General features: G+C 44.4%; 1 protein-coding gene across 4 annotated transcripts in view; it reads right to left on the reverse strand.

Moving 5' to 3' along the window:
* Positions 1 to 18,286, reverse strand: part of SCUBE2 (signal peptide, CUB domain and EGF like domain containing 2) — a 103,449-nt gene extending 85,163 nt beyond the window's left edge. For 2 of the 4 annotated variants that reach the window (XR_007518201.1, XM_049890328.1), the window contains exons 1-4: positions 17,886 to 18,286; positions 16,413 to 16,535; positions 6,495 to 6,620; positions 1,780 to 1,914 (exon numbers count right to left, since the gene is read on the reverse strand). Coding sequence is in view for 3 of the 4 variants with exons in the window: in XM_049890328.1 (XP_049746285.1) it covers positions 1,780 to 1,914; positions 6,495 to 6,620; positions 16,413 to 16,535; positions 17,886 to 18,141 (640 nt within the window). In the remaining variant the exon portion in view is untranslated. The remainder of the gene's footprint in view (positions 1 to 1,779; positions 1,915 to 6,494; positions 6,621 to 16,412; positions 16,536 to 17,885) is intronic. The other 2 variants (XM_049890327.1, XM_049890329.1) reach the window with 2 other exon arrangements.
* Positions 18,287 to 18,896: the final 610 nt, after the last annotated feature.

Consider the following 18,896-nt stretch of genomic DNA (forward strand, 5'->3'; position numbering starts at 1 on the left):
CACTAGAAGATACTAGCCTGCAGTATTACCTTCTTTTAAACACTTTTAGGGAGTCAACGGTGGGGTTTAAGGTCTATTTTAAGGCAATTTTGAAGGGTTTAATATGCAAATCAAGGCAGAAATCTTAGAGGAACTATTTACAGGTTGTTCCATCTGAAGAGTTAAAACCTTAGACCGGAAAGGGTCTCAGTTACAAAAAGCTGTAATCTGTCAGCTCGAACCACTATGGGTTTATTTGCCAAGGAACCAGGTTGAAACGCAACAGAAAATCACAGAGAGTGCTTCCAGACCACAACTCAAAGTCTTGGATTTTGGTTTTAATTCCAGACGGATATGTTCATTTTAAATACCCTTCAGGGGACCCAAGAATGTCTGAATTGTAGAAAATTTAGAAAACACAGTGTACAGAAAGGAACTGCTTTTGTATTTACTTCTGTGATGGGAGTGTTGCAGTTTGAAGCTGTAATCAGTACGTGGGTGGGGCTTGCAGGAGGGGAGACATGCAAGGATAATAGATGGTCGTAATCACTACAAGCTGCTTTGTGAGTGGGTGGAGTCAGTTCTCCGAGTTTTCAGACAATGGCTTTACCACTGAGCTTCCTCCCCAGCCAGCTAAAAAGAAAGTCAGAATGACTTCCCAGGAGGCAACTTGGAGCTGCCAAAAAAGGGAGATGACCTGAGATTTGGATCCCTCTGTGTTGCTGGCGTCTTAATTTCATTCCCACTGCGAGTTCTGCCTGCTTCGGACAAGACTACAGTGCATACTGAAGAGTCCAGAGAACCAGGCAGAAAAATGAAACCCAACTGCTACTCTGTCAAAGGCCACACCTGGCATGAGATAAGAACTTGCCTAATTAGAGCCAGTGTGTATGACTCCCCTGCCCCAAACACTGAGCAAGAGCAGACTCATGAGTGATACTAGGCATCAAACCCACCGGCCCCTGGTGTCTTCTCTGACAATTCTTCTTAGTACCCAAATGTATGGAGGAATGGTAAGTGATGACAGCAGGGGCGGATTAACCAGTAAGCACCATATGCACTGGCTTGCATTAAGCAAGGCTCACAAGGGCTTAATTGTACTTACTTGCTAATCTGTGGTAAGCAATTTCACATGGCTTTCACCACGTCTTTGCGGTGGTGAGGAACAGGTGAAATTGTGCACTGCAGATTGGTGGGAAGCCACAACTGGGCTCATGCATACATTACTTATTGGGTAATGCAGCCCTGGACAACATGAGGTGAAAGAAGCCACAGCATAGACAGCCAAGTCGGAGGAGGGAGTTCATCAGCCCCACAGAACCCCAGAGGCTCAGAGCTCAAAAAGGCAAAGCATAGGGAAGGGCCAGGTCTAGCTTGGGGCTGAAAACAGAGCAATTCATTGAAAGTCTCCTTAGGAAGGATCCAGCCCCCTCCCTACCCACACAGAGCAAGGAGCAGGCTTGTACTAGTGTTGCGGTTTCCAGCACCTTTTTTAAAAACTTGGCACATCATCCATTATATTTCTCCTGAGACACCTACTCATGTTTGAAATGTTCTTATCTACTCGTGTTTGAATGTGAAGTTCGAACGGACCTCAGTGCTCACCCAATCCAACCCATCAATTTTGCCAGGTGAGAAAGTTGAAGCAAAAATAACTTGCCCAGAGTTACCCGGTAGAAGAGTCTGGACTAGTCCTCAAGCCTCCAGAACTTTCTATACCCCATGTTTCCCTCTAAGTTCTCTGTTGGGGGAAGGTCTAAGACGTGGCCCTGCTCACTACCCACAGCAGGGCAGAGGTACCTTCTGAGCGGTGAATACACGTGTGCTGATTGTCACTCAGGAAAAATCCCTCCTTGCAGCGGCACTCATAGCTCCCCATGACATTGAGGCAGGTGTGCTGGCAGCCGCCATTGTTCTCCAGGCACTCGTCCACATCTAGAAGGAGAAAAGGATCCGCTTTTGCTTTTTGACTATTTACACACCCCACCTGCCCAGGAGCTCAGCGGCTCCTGCTAAGCAGAGATGAGGTCCCCTCTTCGGGTCCTCATATCACAGAAGCTCTCAGAATCTCAGCCCACTGGGCCCACAGAAGATTAACCCAGCCCTCATGGGTCTGGGGCTCACTTAGCAAGGCGCCCCACATGAACACAAGGGAACCAGTTCAGTAAACATTTTCTGAACACTTCTGTTTCCAAAGCACCATGCAAGAGGAGACAGTAAGATACAGATGAGCAAGATAGAATTCCTTCCTTCTAGAAGCATTTCCTTCAGTAGAGGGAGGGAGACAAACATACAAATAATTATGAGATAAGGGGAAAGGTGGCACAAAGGAAACAGGTCACATCTGGTTGTAGGGTATCAGGATGGGTTTTATGGAAAAGCTGGTGAAAGACAGATCTTAAGAATTTCTTTAGTTATAAATCAGGAGAAGGGATTCCAGGCAGAAGACACAGCATGAGCAATAGCATAGGCTGGGAAGCATGAAGTCTATTCAGGTAACAGTGAGTCATTCAATTTGGCTGGAGCACAAGGTACATGTAGGGAAGTTACAGGAGATAAAGTTGAGAAGATAGATGAGGGTCACACTGGAGGACTTTGAATACCAGGCAAAGAATTTCCTACTTAATTTGGAAGGCAGTTGGAAAGCACTAGAGCAGAAAGGGACATGCTCAGATCCTGCTTTGGGAAAAATAAAGTGGCAGTTGAGGGTAGGACACAGAGAAAGGGAAGAAATCGAAATCCTGGGAGTCCAGCTTCACACATGCCTGAAATACCCATGGCTAGAGCTGATGGGGGCTGGACCTGGGGCCTGGCAGTGGGATTTCCCAGAATGGATGAGATAGAAAAGGCACCGTGGTCTGGTGCCAGCAGGGCATGAAGCCTGGTGGGTCGTGTGATGGGGCATTGTTAGAGGACCGGAAGCTGACGCTGAGGCCTTTTGGCTGAGAAACACGAGGGAAAGCAGCGCTAGGTACAAAAATTGGGGTGAAGCTATGATGGGCCCCAACCAAGGCAGGAAGCTGATATTCCAGGGGCAGCAGGAAACCCGAGGCGGCTGGGTAGAAGAGAATCTGAGCTTGTAAGTACAGCTTTGAAAATCATTTACTTGTAGTTGCCTAATAAAGTGATGGATGTAGATGAGAAAGCCAAAGGTAGGAGTATGGGAAGGTAGAGAAGGGGAGCAGGGAGGAGACAGCCAGAGGGAGAATTCTAGAGAATGTCTGTGTCCCAGGAGCTGAAGCCCCAGAAAAGGAGCTGGCAAAAAGGCAAGGAGGGAGGAAGCCTTCCTTGACCTGCCTTCTACCACAACCCCAAGGCTACCCTAGGGGACCTCCCACTGTGTCCTGTAATACCCTGTGCACACTTACCTTATTGCATTCTCAAAATCTTATCCATCTCCACTAGATTGCAAACTCCTTGAGGTCAGACTTTTATGGTATTTAGCCCAGCCCTGACACATAGCAGCTGCTCATTGACTGTTCAATGAATGAACAAAGAAGCAAGAGAGCACAGCATCACTAGAGCCAAAGAAGAGGAAACTTCAGTAAAGTCTCAGACAGGACAAAGGCTCAAGGAGAAGGCTGCTAGAAAAGTAATCTTCTCCAGCCTAACTTCTCACGTGCCTATCACTAGCTCCTGGGCACATCTGTAACAAGAAAATTCACATTTAAATACCTGTTATCTGGTTTCAAGCTTCAGATCTTACAATCATCTGTCCTCCCACACTACCAAGCAGATGCCTGACTAAACTGATGGGACTCAGGCCATGCCCTGAAGTCTAACAAACTTGCCCTTCTCTATGCCAAGGGTAAAAGAAGCACATTCCTGAGGATGAGCCATGCTGGAACACACCTGGCCTAAGTTTCCACAGCGACGACTCCAGGTGAGCAGGAGAGCTCTGTCTCCTGAACACCAAGTTCTGGACTGGTTTTGAGTAAAGGCATACTTCCCTCTGAGCTGTCACATCCCTACTCCACATTTAACCCACGATTTCTTTTCTCCAAAGCAATTAGGACCATGTCATGAAGCTGGGTGATGCACCATGACTGGATAAATACGAAATGTGTGTGTGTGTGTGTGTGTGTGTGTGTGTGTGTGTGTTTACATACACAGATGTTGTTCACTAGGCTGGATGAGTTTCTCCAGACTATGAAACAGTGGATCTCAACCCTGGCTGCACCTTAGAATCCTGATGTCCAACCCCACTTTCAGAGATACTGATATAACCGGTCTTGGATGAAGCCTAGGCAGTGGTGTATTTTCAAAACTTTGTGGCTCCAGCTGCTCCTTCATAGGTGATTCTAACATGTGGCCAGGGTTGAGAACTCTACTGTAACACCAAATAGCTGTGATGTACTCTCCGAGACTCAATAAATAGAAACTTCATTCAGGTGATATGCCACAGCTAAATGGTGTTTACACCTGTATATTCTGGCTAACATATTTGTGGTTAATGTGTCGTTAGGGGGCCAAGGAGAAGCAAAGGGTCATTCCAGAGAACACAGGAAATGCCAGTCCTGAACAGTATTTGGCTCTGAGCTGCTTTCTTGTCACAAAATTCTTCAGCCCTTGCAAGTCTGAATGGCAGAGAGGTCTCTATGTGTGCCGGTCCTGAGTTTCTAAATGTACCACTTTATTTTCTGGTGCTTTCCTTTTAAAGAATCCTTAGCCCTTCCAGACATATTCAGTAGATGCTCAGATATGTCTGTGCGGCAGGGAAGGCTCAGGGGTCCTTAGCTACAAAGTTCACAAAGGAACCCCAAGGAGGGAAAATGGAGATACTCTACTGAAATATCTGTGTTAGCGGCCAAGGCAAGGAAAGACTCTGGCCTCAGGATTTCTGGGTAAACTCTGACCCAGAGCCACCCCACCCAGCCCCAGCCCACGTTCTTAACCCTCAGATGGTTCAGCAATTTGCTATTAGGAGGCTCACACTCTTTCCCCCGTAACTGTGGCCCTCTCAACCAGGCTGTGGATTAGAACACAGGAGCAAAATACCACTGCTGGTCAATCAGAGGAGAATGAGATTTCCTCTGAAAATGGTAAAAACATACTACATACTTCCTGACAAATCCGACACTGAAAGTGATTTCATTTTTCTGAGTTTTAAATCGATCTTGATTTGTTTCCTGTTCTCAAAATGTGTCCCTTTGTGGTACTGATTGCTCAGAAAGTATGCAGAGGGGTTATTGAACCCCCAGCCCTCAATCAGATCTTACTGACTCACTGCAGCTTGGAAGGCAAAGTGGTCTGTGCACCTAAGAGCCTGACTTCTCACATGGAGCAGGAAGGGACAGAGTCTATATGAGGACAGGGCTCCAGGTGACACTAAAGTGGAATAAAGGCCATACAAGGGTTGAGTCCAAAAGGAAATACTCCCCTCCCTTGCTTCAGAGCACTATGACTCAAAAAAACAAGTTCTACATATCCAGTGTCTTTTATGCTGATCTCAAAGCATTTGATCAAGTAGTCATTCCTATGCACCATAAGGGGATATGTGAATAGCTGTCCCCACAGAGCAAGGGCCTGGCCCAAGCTGCTCCTTAGTCTGCTACATGGACATCATCATGCCAACCACAGGAAGGGCCATCAGGATCCTTTGACAGTGGAGGCCATGTGTTTCCTATGATGTCTTCTTGTACAACTGATATAAGTAGCACTGGGATGCAAACAGAAACCCTGGTGGTGTAGTGGTTAAGTGCTACAGCTGCTAAACAAAGAGTCCACAGTTCGAATCCACCAGGCGCTCTTTGGAAAATCTATGGGGCAGTTCTACCCTGTCCTATAGAGTCGCTATGAGTCAGAATCGACTCAACAGCACTGGGTTTGTTTGGGGGATGCAAACAGACCTGCCTGCCAGGTGTGTGTGCTGTATCCTCTAAGATCATCCAACATTCAACCCCATCCAATTGTCTGCTATTTCTAAGATTTGTTTTATTCCTGGATAAAGAACCAATGTAAACAACACCCTTTGCAGTCCTTAACTCAGCAACTGAAACTCCAGCAGATGTTTCTGTTTTGTGGAATACTAGGAAGATGTTAGTGGAAAGTTCCTGTTTTTCTCTCTCTTTAAAAAGAAAAAAAAAAAAAAAGAGGGGGTCTACCCAGCTGGAATCCAAGTATACATTTGGAGTCTTTCAAAACAAGGAGCTCTACCTAAGTCCAGAATGGAGACACTTATAGAACTAAAGAAATGGTTATAAGTAAGGATCTTTTCAATATAAGACCAAAAATCTTAAAAGTGACAAAAGATGCTAGAAAATCAATAAATAATAATGACCCTATCCACCCATCTCCTCAAGCAAATGGAAGATTTATATTATGAATCATCACATAAAAACTAAAAACACTTTATCTGATTTTCTATCAGAGAGTCTGATCTCTCGGTGAGCAGAAAACATAAGTCTCTATTCTGCATTTTGTCTTAATGAGCATGTTTTCATCGAAGGAAAGAAAGGGGTGGGGTGCTGGAAGATGTGTAAAGGAGAATCACCATTTCTAAACGTTTTCCTTACCAAGACAATTGTGACCATCATGAGCCAACATGAAGCCATCGAAACAAGTGCAGCGATAGTTGCCTGGAATATTCAAACAGTCATGGACACAACCTCCGTTGAGTTCATTTCCACATTCATCAATGTCTGAGGATGAAACCAGAAGTAAATCAGACGAGTGTCAAATCTTTGATATGAAGAAAAGGTCACCATGTCTACTCCTGAGTTGGCATTATCTTTTACATTCACCGCTCCAACACCTCACTTGTTGGATTTTTCTGCAGAAAAAACCTACCAGAAATTCCACTCAAAGCTTGCTTCTTAAAGGCTAGGTTTCAGATTACACAAACCACACTGCAATAATTCTCCCAAATAAAGCAGGCCATTTCCACCAAATAAGTTTCAGTTCTCATAAAAGAGAGTCAAGAAATATGGCTGTTTATAGAAAATAATGGGAAAAAAGACAGGAACAGATAATTCAGAAAAAAGTGGCCCTCAATCATTAAAAAAAAAAAAGTCCAAATATATTTATAATTAGAGAAATGGAATTTAAAACAGCACTGTGATACAATTTCTTACCTATTAGACTGGCAAAAATTAAAAAGGATGACAAAACATTCTTTTGGCCAGGCTATGGGGAAACAGGCACAAAGGTGGGAATACAAATTGGCACAATCCTTCTAGGGAGAAATCTCTAACAAAACTACCTATGCGTTTACCTTTTATCCAGTCATTCCACTTCTAGGAATATACCTGGGAGATATATCTCCAAAACAGAAAAACACATAGGCACAAAGTTATTCACCACAGTACTGTTTGTAATTGCAAAATACTGGAAACAAATGCTCAAACATAGGAGAACAGGAGAATGAACTATGGTGCACCTACTCAATGGAGTACTATGAAGCTTTAAAAATGAATGGAAAAAAAAAAGATCCCTATGAAGTGATCTAGAGTGATTTCCAGGATATACTATTAAAAGAAAAAAAGGAAAATGCAAGAGTATGTTACCCTTCATATAAGAAAGAAGAGGATACAAAAAAAAAAAAAAATGAAACTCCAACAAGCTTTTTTGCAGAAATTGGCCAGCTCATTCTAAAATTTATATGGAAATGCAAAAGACCCAGAAGAGCCAAAACAATTTTGTAAAAGAACAAATGTGAAGGGCTTTTACTTCCCAATTTCAAAACTTACTATAAAGCTGCAGTTGTCAACACATATGGTATGGGCATAAGGATCAATCAATGGAACAGAATTGAGAGTCCAGAAATAAACTCTTATATTTATAGTCACTTGATTTTCAGTAAATGTGCTAAGGGAATTCATTGGGAGAAATGATATTCTTTTCAATAAATGGTGCTGGAAAATATGAATTTAGACCCTTACGTCATTAAACATACAAAAATTAACTCAAAACGGATCAGAGACCTAAACGTAAAAGCTAAAACTGTAACACTTTTAAAGGAAAACACGTGATAAAACCTTTGCGGTCTTGAGTTAAATAAAGATTTTAGATACAACACCAAAACCATGACCCATAGAAGAAGAAAAAAATAAATTGGACTTTACAAAGATTAAAAAAATTTGTACTAAAAATGATGCCATTTTAAAAAAGGAGACAAGCCATAGACTGGGAGAAAATAAGTCCTTATAAAGGACTTCTATCCATAATACGCAAAGAACTCTTATAACTCAATAAAAGGAAGACAAACAACCAATTTTAAAACAAGCAAAAGATATGAATAGACACCACCAAAAATGACACGTGAACGGCTAAGATGTGCAAAAAAAGATACTCAACATCATGGGCAAATTAAAACTACAATGAGATACAATTTTACACATACTAGGATAATAAAAAAAGATAGGCATTAATAAATGTTGGTTAGGATGTAGGGAAAGGGGAATCCTCATATATTGCTGGTGGGAATGTAAAATGGAACAGCCACTCTGGAAAACATTTTGGCAGTTTCTTAAAAAGTTAAACATAAATTTACCATATAACCCAGCAATTCCACTTCTAGAATCTACCCAAGACAGATGAAAACATATTTACACAAAGACATGTGAATGTTCTAGCAGCATTATTCATAATAGCCAGAAAGAAGAAGCAACCCAAATGTACACCAAGTGGTGAATGGATAAATAAAATGTGGTATATTTATATAACAGAATGCTATTCAATAATAAAAAGGACTGAAATACTGATATACACTATAACACAAATGAACTTTGAAACATCATGGTAAATGAAAGAAGCCAAAAACAAACGATCACGTATCATATGATTCCATTTATATAAAATGTGCAGAAAAGTCAGATTTATAGGGTCAAGAAGTAGATTAGTGGTTGCCTAGGACTGGGACTGAGAATAAGGATTAACTGCCCATGGCCATGAGGGACATTTTTTTAATGCTTTAGATGATGGTTTACAGAGCAAATTAGTTTCTCATTAAACAATTAATACACATATTGTTTTGTAACATTGGTTCCCAACCCCGTCATGTGTCAACACTCTCCCCTTCTCAACTTTGGGTTCCCCATTTCCATTCATCCAGCTTTCCTATCCCCTCCTGCCTTCTCATCCTTGCCCCTGGGCTGGTGTGCCTATTTATACTCATGTACATGGTTAAGCTGCATGTATTACTGTTTGTTTTATGGGCCTGTCCAATCTTTGGTTGAAGGGTGAACTTCAGGAGTGACTTCAGTACTGAGTTAAAAGGGTGCCCAGTGGCCATACTCGCAGGGTTTCTCTAGTCTCTGTCAGACCAGCAAGTCTGGTCTTTTTTTGTGCGTTTGAACCTTATTCTACATTTTTCTCCAGCTCTGTCCAGGACACTCTGTTATGATCCCAACCATAAGAAATCTTATGATTGATGAAAATGTTCTAAAACTGTATTATGATAATGAAAGCACAATTCAGCTAATACACCAAATCATTGATTTGTACACTCAAATGGGTGAATTTTATGGTATTTAAATTATATATACATCAATAAAGTTATTAAAAAGAAAAAAAATGAAATATACATGTATCTGCTTATTAGTGCAAAACAAATATAAGGAGGATAAACCAGAAACAAATGAGACCGGTTACCTACAGGGGGTCTGTGATGGTTGAGATTGTGTGTTGACTTGGCTGGGCCATGATTCTCAGTGTTTATATTTGATCACCTCCATGAGGGGATCTGCTGTGAGTAGCCACTCAGCTGAGGGAGAGTTTCCTTGGGCATGTGGCCTGCATCCAAATATAAGCAGATGTTCTGGCTTTTGCCTGCTCTAGACCCTGCAGCTGGCTCCTGTTCATCTGACCTCCGGTTCTTGGGACTTCAGCTAGCAGCTTACCTGCCGATCTTGGGATTCATCAATCTTCACAGCCTGTGAGCAAGAGCCCTGCTCTCCAACCTGCCAGTCTTGGATTTGCCAATCCCTGCAGCTACGTGAATCACAAAAAGCCTCTATTCTGATCCACAGGCTTGGGATGTTCCAGCTTCTACAATCACGTGAGCCATTTCCTAATATAAATCTCTCTCTATATATATATTTATGGAAACCCTGGTGGTGTACTGGTTAAGGGCTACAGCAGCTAATCAAAAGGTCAGCAGTTCGAATCCCCCAGGTGCTCCTTGGAAACTCCATGAGGGTAGTTCTACTCTGTCTTATAGGGTCACTCTGAGTCAGAATCAGCTCAACAGCAACGGGTATATATATATATTTGTACACTTTACTGGTTTTGCTTCTCTAGAGAACCCAGCCTAAGGCATTTGCTACCAAGACTGGGTGTAGAGAAACAAAATTATAAGGATGAATTTTCTAAATTAGCTCTCAAGTCTGGTTAGTCTTAAACATGTTGATGACTCTGCTTCCAGCAGTAAAGAGGGCACTGCTAATCCGTGGGTGAGGTGGCGATACAAATATGCAAAATATCACCACCAATAGATCAGGCTTTGGGGAAAGGTGACGCTCTGGGTGAACACATGTGTAGTATCTTTCTACAGTTTTGTCATAATAAGAACAATAAGGAAGCTGGTTTGTTGGTCCTACTTTCACTACACAAACTGGTGAAAGAAAGATGCACTCAGGGCTTTAGAGTCAAAGCTCAAGTGCCACATAAATGACCTCAAAGTTTCCACTTGTGCTTTGAAATAAAGCCTTATTTCTTATAGTAACAGAGCTGATATTGCCAAAAACCAAACCCAGAGTCTTACTGTAAGAGTGACTGAATTACAATGCCAACTCAATTGCCAACCTTCAGAAATGTCTGACGTTAAAGTGAGGGCATTGGTGGAGAAGAAATGGGATCCTGAAACTTGGGATGGGGACCTCATGTGACTAAGAGAGCAGCGCTGGGAGCAGAGCTCATCCTTTGGACACAGGGTTCCTGTGCAGAGAAGCTCCGAGTCCAGGGGAAGATTGATGACAAGGACCTTCTTCCAGAGCGGACAGAGAAAGCCTTCCCCTGGAGCTGATGCCCTGAATTTGGACTTGTAGTCTACCAGATCGTGGAAGAATAAACTTCTGTTTTTTAAAGCCATCCACTTGTGGTATTTCTGTTACAGCAGCACTAGATGGCTAAGACAGGGTCAGGAAAGGGGTGGAGAGAAGGGGGAATGGGAACAAGGTAGCAGGAATGAGGAAGAAGCAAAACTCTGATTATACCTTTTTATATTGTTTTAGGCCATAGTAATGCTTTACATATATGCGTATATACATAAAAGCAACAGGAAGCAGGAGTGAGGGATGGAAGAGGATTAAAAAATGGAATACAAGGAGAAACAAATACATTATAAATGAATAATATAACCATTCTGAAGGGGATGGGGGAGAAAAGTACTAATCTAAGTAACTTTGAAGAATCCCCGGGTGGTGCAAACCATTAACATGCCTAACTGCTATCCTAAAGGTTGAAGGTTCGTTCACCCAGAGGCACCTCAGAAGAAAGGCCTGGAAATCTACTTCTGAAAACTTAGCCACTAAAAACCCTATAGACCACAGTTCTACTCTGACACACATGGGGTTGCCAAGAGTTGGAGCTAACACCACAGCAACTGATTTTTTAAGAAACTGGAAAAGGCATCTTGACTGGATACCGTGAGGCTAAAAAAAAGTATAGAAATACTGCACTCTAGTTAGCAAGCCTGCTTCTCACAAAGCTACGGATATTAACTTTGTAAAACACTTTATGTATATACTAGGAATAAACAAGTAAGTAAATATATCGTAGATATGAGAGCCCGGTCTCTCACTGTTAAAGAAAGAAGTTACAAATAAGGAAAGGGGAGGTTAGTATGAACCTTGTGGTATTGGTTTGGAATCAGGAGTTTTAGTGTAACTTGTGGATATATATATATTCCTGATTCCAAGCCTAGATAGCTGGTATATAGAGAAATAAATAGGGCTATGTGTGGATGTGAGGGTTAGCACATATAGATATATTTCCTGAGAGGCCCAAGGAGCAACGATAGCCCAGTAGCAAGGCCTAGCATTCAGGTCTTGGTTTCTATATACCTTTTTCCAATAAAAGGAAACAGGGTCCTTGGAAAAATGGTTGATTCCAGGGATGGAGGGGGGAAATATGGGTCTAGAACATCTTGTGGTGCTGGAGAATAGGAATTTCTCAAAAAAGGATAGGTGCGTGTCAAAAGGACACAGGAGACAACCTGAAGTAGTTCCCAACGGCCAAAGTAGGAACAATTTGAGACAAAATTTAAAAAATAACTATAAATAGAATAAAATAAATACCTATGAGTCCCTAATGGTGTGTATATATGTATGTATGTATGAAGGAGCCCTGGTGGCATAGCAGGGTTGTCTGCTAACTGAAAAGTCAGTGGTTTGAACCTACCAGCTGCTCCACAGAAGAAAGATGTGGCACTCTGCTTCGGTAAAGATTACAGCCTTAAAAACCCTATCGGGCAGGTCTCCTCTGTCCTACAGGGCTGCTACAAGTCAGAGTTGACTCAACAGCAATGAGTTTACGTATGTATGTATGTATGAGAAGGGACAGCTCTTCCTTATACAAGAATTAATTAATAGATGTTGAAGGAAAGAGAGAAATACAAAATTACCATTAGGAACATACCACAGTAATAACTGTCGAAGGAAGCTCCACAGATGGATGCTAAAATCTGTGGATGAAGATTTAAGGAGAAAAAGGATATTGGCATAGACCCAAAGTATCTCCCATGTAACTCTTGCAAACCAAAAAAAAAAAAAATCTGTTGCCATCGAGTCAATTCTGACTCATGGCGACCCTATAGGACAGAGTAGAACTGCCCCCTACGGTTTCCAAGGAGCGGCCGACCTTTTGCTTAGCAGGTGAGATCTTAACCACTGTGCCACCAGGACTCCTCTTGCGAAGGGGGAAAAATAGTAACTGCAACGGAAAAACCCAACAGACACTGTCCTAACCATGTGATCGAGGTTAACATCACCTGTAATGGAACTTTTAACATTGTGTGCCCCTGATGTGATACAGTAAGACACTCTGTGGTGGTGGTGGTAGTCGTTGTCAATCCAACTTATAGCGACCTCCCGTGTGCAGAGTAGAACTACTCCATAGGACTTTCACCTTGCAGAAAATGCATAACCTCAATCTTATGAGGAAACGTAAGATATTCTACCAAAGAACTAATCAGTACTCATCAAATATGTCAACACTATGAAAGACAACGAAAGACTGAGGGACTGTAGGAGATTGGAGGAGGCAAAGGAGACCCAATAAATGAATGTAATGTGGGAACTTGGATTAGATATGGAACAGAAAAAAGACATTAGGAAAAACCAGAGAAAGTTGAATAAGATCTGTAGTTTTGTTACTAGTATTGTGCCAATGTTAATTCCCAGTGTTGATAACTGTACTGTGGTTATATAAGCTGTTGACATTAGGGTATGTTGGGTGAAGGATATACATGAACTCTGTGTTACATTTGCAACTTTTTGAAGTTTAAAATTACTTCAAAATAAAAAAATGTTTTAGGAAAAATCCAGCTCCTTATACAAAGACCAAGTTTAGATTCATCCTTGATAAATAAGCTTGATTCAGTTCCTTAAACTGAGAGGTAAGGACATCTAATGGATACTGATTGCTGAGATCCCCAAAGTCTGGAATACGAGAAAGACCATTTGGAACAAAACATTTATCTAAAGCCACTTATGAATCACATTATCTTAAAAACTACTTATTCTGGGCCCATACTTTCATTTCTCAGCATTGTTGTGGAGAATAAAACTCTGGGCAAACCTACTTCCCATCCTTGAACTTAAACATAAGCATGAAGCTGTCAATGATCACAGCACAAACGATACCACGGGTTGGGCCCAAAAGACTTAAAACCTAATGGGCCAAGAAACATAGATAAAAGAGTTACATCTTTGAATATGTACATTTTTAATCCTTGCAATTTTCCTTTTCTCTCCTTTTCATTCTTGGAAGAAAATTTCTAATACTAGATTCCTGTACCAAGAAATTCAACCTTACTTCTAGGTTTATAAATACTGCAAGTATTCTAAAGAGCCAGTCCTTGCAGGGTTTTGGTGTTAACTGTTAACAGTGACTACTTGTGGGTAAAGAGATAGGAGCCTCTTTAATTTTACACATTTTTGTGCTGTTTGCCTTTTTATTACAATAAGTTGTTTTTAAACACATTTAAATGTATAATGCAACAAAGCCAATCAATCATTAGCTATTTTAAACTAAATAGTAGATTTTTCAACTACAAACTGTTAGCAATTCAATTTCATTTGTAATATGTCAAACCCAAAAGCCAAGAGTAAGGCAATCTTGCTGCTTGTCATTCAACATCATTTACTAAATATGTACTATATCTAAAAGAAACCGATAGCACCATTTCTGCCTCCAGAGAGTATACAGTGACTGGAGGACATAGAAAAGTGAACGTTCCCCTGTCTATCAAGGTACTAACGTGAATTCCAGTACTGCAAATAGAATATTTAATAGGGACGGAGTGTCATATAGACAGATGGGCAGAGGGATGTTTCTGGAGGAGATGGCCCTTTGGCTTGCCATGACATAGAGCAGAGAAAGAGAGAGATGGCTGCTTGTTTCTTGGTAAATATGAACTTGGAGAAACACAATGGCTTCGTGAATGAGCCATCAGCCCCACCTGCTATGAACCTGACTGGGAGCACTCCTCTCCTGCTGGGAAAGGGAGGAACTTTGCACCCCATGCATAAAGGAGAGCTTCCTGAATGATTTCCCTAGCCAGGTCTTTAACTACCACAAGATCCCAACTTGTCCATTATAATCCCATCCGTTATTCCTATTTGCTGTCTATATTTTCTTTTAGCCTTCCCTTCCTTTTTAATAAAATTCATTTTGAAAATCTCATGTCTCAGCTGAGCTGAGAAGACAAGGAGACAATGCTACAAAAGCACTGACAATCACGCAGCTATCTGATCATCAATACATTCTGTATTTAGATATTTCACTTGCGGGTTTGTCTGTTAGAAAAGATCTTTGTCAAGCGTGCTAGTTATTAAGCCTATCTCACACATTCATCTATTTAAAAACAAGAATGTTTATTGAGTGTCTACCATGTACCAGGCACGGCTGGATATTACACACTGTTCCGATACCAAGAGTCTTTGTTACTGAAAGGTCATATATGAAACATTGGTTTGAAATGTAAGGATATGAATACTAGGCCATAGATGTTTATTAAATGTTTTCCTCCTGCCCTAAAGAAGTTAAAGCATCTTTTAAAGTGTCTGGAAGGGATTTTCTTACTCACTACGTTTATGAGTTTTGCAAGAACTCAAAAGATCGATTTCCACCAGAGCTAAGCCCAAATTATAAAGAACCGAAAACTTGGGATAAAAAGGGCGTTGAACACACTTATCAAGGTAGGATCTACAGGCAAGGGGGGAGTTTGCAGAGATGAGTTCAATGTACTCTCTTTGATTTTAAGCTTCTTCCTGCACAGGAAAACTATAAATATTAGGATCTCTCATGCAACCAAAGGGAGCATGAGAGATCCTAATATTTATAGTTTTCCTGTGCAGGAAGGGAGGCTGAGTGAATCTCAGAGACATGGGGCCGGGGACAGAGCTGGGGTGAGACCTGACCTTCCTTCACCTACAGACTAACTGTATGATCATGGTCACAAATCTCTTTCCTGATTCTCCTGCGCTTCAGTGTCCCCATCTGTACATGAGTGATGAGATTGGCCCAGAAATCCCTGAAAAGCCCTGCCAGCTCTGACATGCTGCAATTTCCATCCCCAGGCACAGCTTCCTCCTATGAGTGCCCAGTCTCCAGCCAGTTCTGAACTTAGAGTTTGTGACAGTAAGCTAATCCCCAGCGGCCCAGAACACAAAACGGCAGAGTCCAGGCTTCAGGCTCCAAAACCTGTAACTCTAAAAGACTTAAAATATCCCTCTGCACACATTTTTCCAGGGTACACTTGCGGCTCTAAGCAAGGCAGGCCCTTCATGTAGCTAGCTCTAAAGCTTGGCAGATCAGATCCCAAACAGACCCCAGTCACAGGCAAGATGGAGCCTCCAGTGCTGAGAGGAGAGGGCAGGACTTCAGCACTTAAGGCTGTAGGTCAAGGGTACAAACAGCCCCATGGAGGCACAGGATCAGCCCTGTTCTGGCAGGTGTAGCTCTCCTGGTCAATGTGATATTTACTTTCCGCTTCCAAGCTGAATAGGGCCGAAAGACACTAAAGCATCCCGTTTTCTTTTCAGAAGCTAGACATAAGGAACAATACAAAGTCAGATAAAAGTGTGTGATCAGCTCTGGGGAAGACCTAACATTCCTAGACCTCTACGATTCTGACATACATTACAGGGGTTGGGTGATGTGACTTTGGGGAGGGGTAGAACTTTAGTCAACATGAGTAGCCACTATGAGAGCTAAGGAGGTGAGGAGCTTCCTTTTCTGGCCCACCCACCACTGGCCCCCAAGTCACTTACCCTCGCACTGCCTGCCCTCCCCCTGGTAGCCAGGCTTGCAGATGCACTTGTAAGAGGTGGGTGTGTTCTGACACAGGGCATTGGCGTGGCAGTCATCCAGCCCTTGGGCACACTCGTCCACATCTGCAAAAGAACACCACAGCAAGCTCCTGGTAGAGTGCTCCAAGCCCTGCATGAGCTGGCCTTGGCCCCTCTCCAGCACCATCTTCCACCCACCTGCCCCACTTCAGTCCTTGAAATCCAAACTGCTTAGGACCCCCTAAAACGAACCACGCCATTTCCAGGCCCCTGTTTCCAGGCACAACCTGTTCCCTCTGGCTGAAATATCCCCACCCTCATCCACTGTCCTTCAAGACTCAGCACAGCTCCACCTCCTCCAGGAAGCCCGCTGTGACTCCCAGTGTAGGTAAAGTGTGCTCCACCAGGTGCTCCCACATTCATCTCCATTCTAGCACATATCACAGGGGGTTGTCACTGCCTATTTTCCTGCCTGTTTCCTCAACTAGACGGTGTCTTGACAACAAACTGAGTCTGTGTCTGTCATGCCAAGCACAGTGCCTGGCACATGAATAGGCAATAAACAATGCCTGCTGAAGGAAGGAAAAACCGGGTTAGCAAAAAAAGTTCTGAAAACCCAGCAGTTATCTGCAAGCTTTCTCAGGGCTTGGAGTAACAGGGAAAAGCTTGCTCTGGGCTCTGAGCAGACACTGACCTGAGCCTTCAGATTGTGCAAAGAGGGAATGGTGTCTCCCTCACACCCCCGCCCTCTGCTGCCCACCCCTCTCAACCTGGAAAGCAGCCTTGGCAGAAGTATTTCCTGCATTGACACCACTCCAGGATGTTGATTAAAAACAAAAGTGTTTTGAAAGTATTGCAAGTCCAGTTAGGGCAGAACATTCTGAGTACTTATCTCCAGCTGTGGAAAACCTAGGCTTGTTGCTAAAAGGGCTATTTAAGGCTATTCCCAGATCCCGGATCTGTTCTGTAGACAGAAAAGTCCTTGGAACTCCTAGAGCTCCCAGAATTTCCCGGCCCCAGAAGAAAGAAGAGGTAGAGCTGCCATGGCCTCACAGACATACCCTGGCCGGGACCCTCAGTTTCCCCATTTACACAGTGAGAACCTGAGACCCCACACCCTCCTTCCTGCTCCGCCTGCCTGCCGAGGAGAGTCTGACCAGCAGGCGCTCTCCGGGGACCCGGGGCGGCGGGAAATGTCATCAGCCTCGGGTCCGAGGCCGGGCTGCGGGACGAAGGCCCTGGGCCTCTGGCCCAAGCGGTGGTGGTGCCTTGGCCTGGCCGGCGGGCGAGGGCCCCAGGGGAGCCGGGGCCACGCGGGGTTCTCGCCGCTAAGCCCCCAGCCAGGCCCGCCCGGCTCGGGGCGACGCAGCGAGGGGAGCCAGGGCAGCCCTTCCCGGCTCCGGCCCCACACGCCCCCCATGCCGTGCCAGGTGCGCCGCACGGCCGGACACTCACCCTCTGGCGGCCCTGCGGCGCGGCCCCAGCCGGACGGTAAGACCGCTGTCAGCAGCAGCGGCAGCAGCAGCCCCAGCGCGGGGGCAGCCCCGGTACAGCCGCGGCCCGCGACCCCCATGGATGGCGCGGAGGCTGCGGGCAGAGGCGGCGGAGCGCGGCGGCTGTGGCGACTCGTGGAGGTATGTGCGGGCGCCCTGCCCGCGGTGCTCTGACACCCCCAGCCCGGCCCGGCCCGCCCCCCACGCCCCAGCCTCATTTTCACACGGTCCTCCCCGGGCCGGGGCGGGCGGCGCGGGGGGCAGTGCTGCCCCGCCCGGCCCCCTCCCTTCCTCCTTCTCGGCGCGGGCAGAGAGGGGGCGGCCGCGGTGGCCCGAAGGCGGCTGTCAGCCTGGCGGGGACGCCCCCCGTGTAGCCCCCTGCACCAAACACACAGCTCCCCGCACCCCCTGCCCACTCCAGCCCTGAGAACCTTGGTGCTCCGCCTGTTTGCAGCGTCCTACAACTTGACCCAAGCCCCCACTTTTGAGAAAAAACAGTCCTAGTCCTTCCAGCCTGAAATACTTGGGCACAAAGCACCCAGAAGGTATCCTGTATAGCTCAGAGTTCTACATTCCCCAAGACCCAAAGCCACCTATGGGGCGCCCCTTTCTCTCATCTCCACTTGGGGGCGGTGAGTGGGGGGATGGGGTGGAGTGATTTCTAAATGCTTCTGACTCCCACAGAAGCAACTCAGGAAAACAACTATTTGAGTGGAGAGGATGACCCCAGATTCTCTGCTTGCCTCAGCTCACACTCTGCATCCTTCTCCATACTCCCCAACCCAAATCCTCTCCGATCCCCCACCTGATGGCACTGTCCCCTGGGCCCACCCAGCAGCATGCTGAAGCTGTCCCCCTCTCTGGCACACTGCTGGGCTCCAAAGCACAGCAGAAAATATTAATTTCACTGAAAATCGGTTAAACGTATCTTCAGGGGAGTCTAAAAGGTGAAGGGAAAGAGGGGCTACAGCTC

This window comes from Elephas maximus, chromosome 7 (assembly GCF_024166365.1).
Source record: "Elephas maximus indicus isolate mEleMax1 chromosome 7, mEleMax1 primary haplotype, whole genome shotgun sequence".
NCBI classification, from domain to species: domain Eukaryota; kingdom Metazoa; phylum Chordata; class Mammalia; order Proboscidea; family Elephantidae; genus Elephas; species Elephas maximus.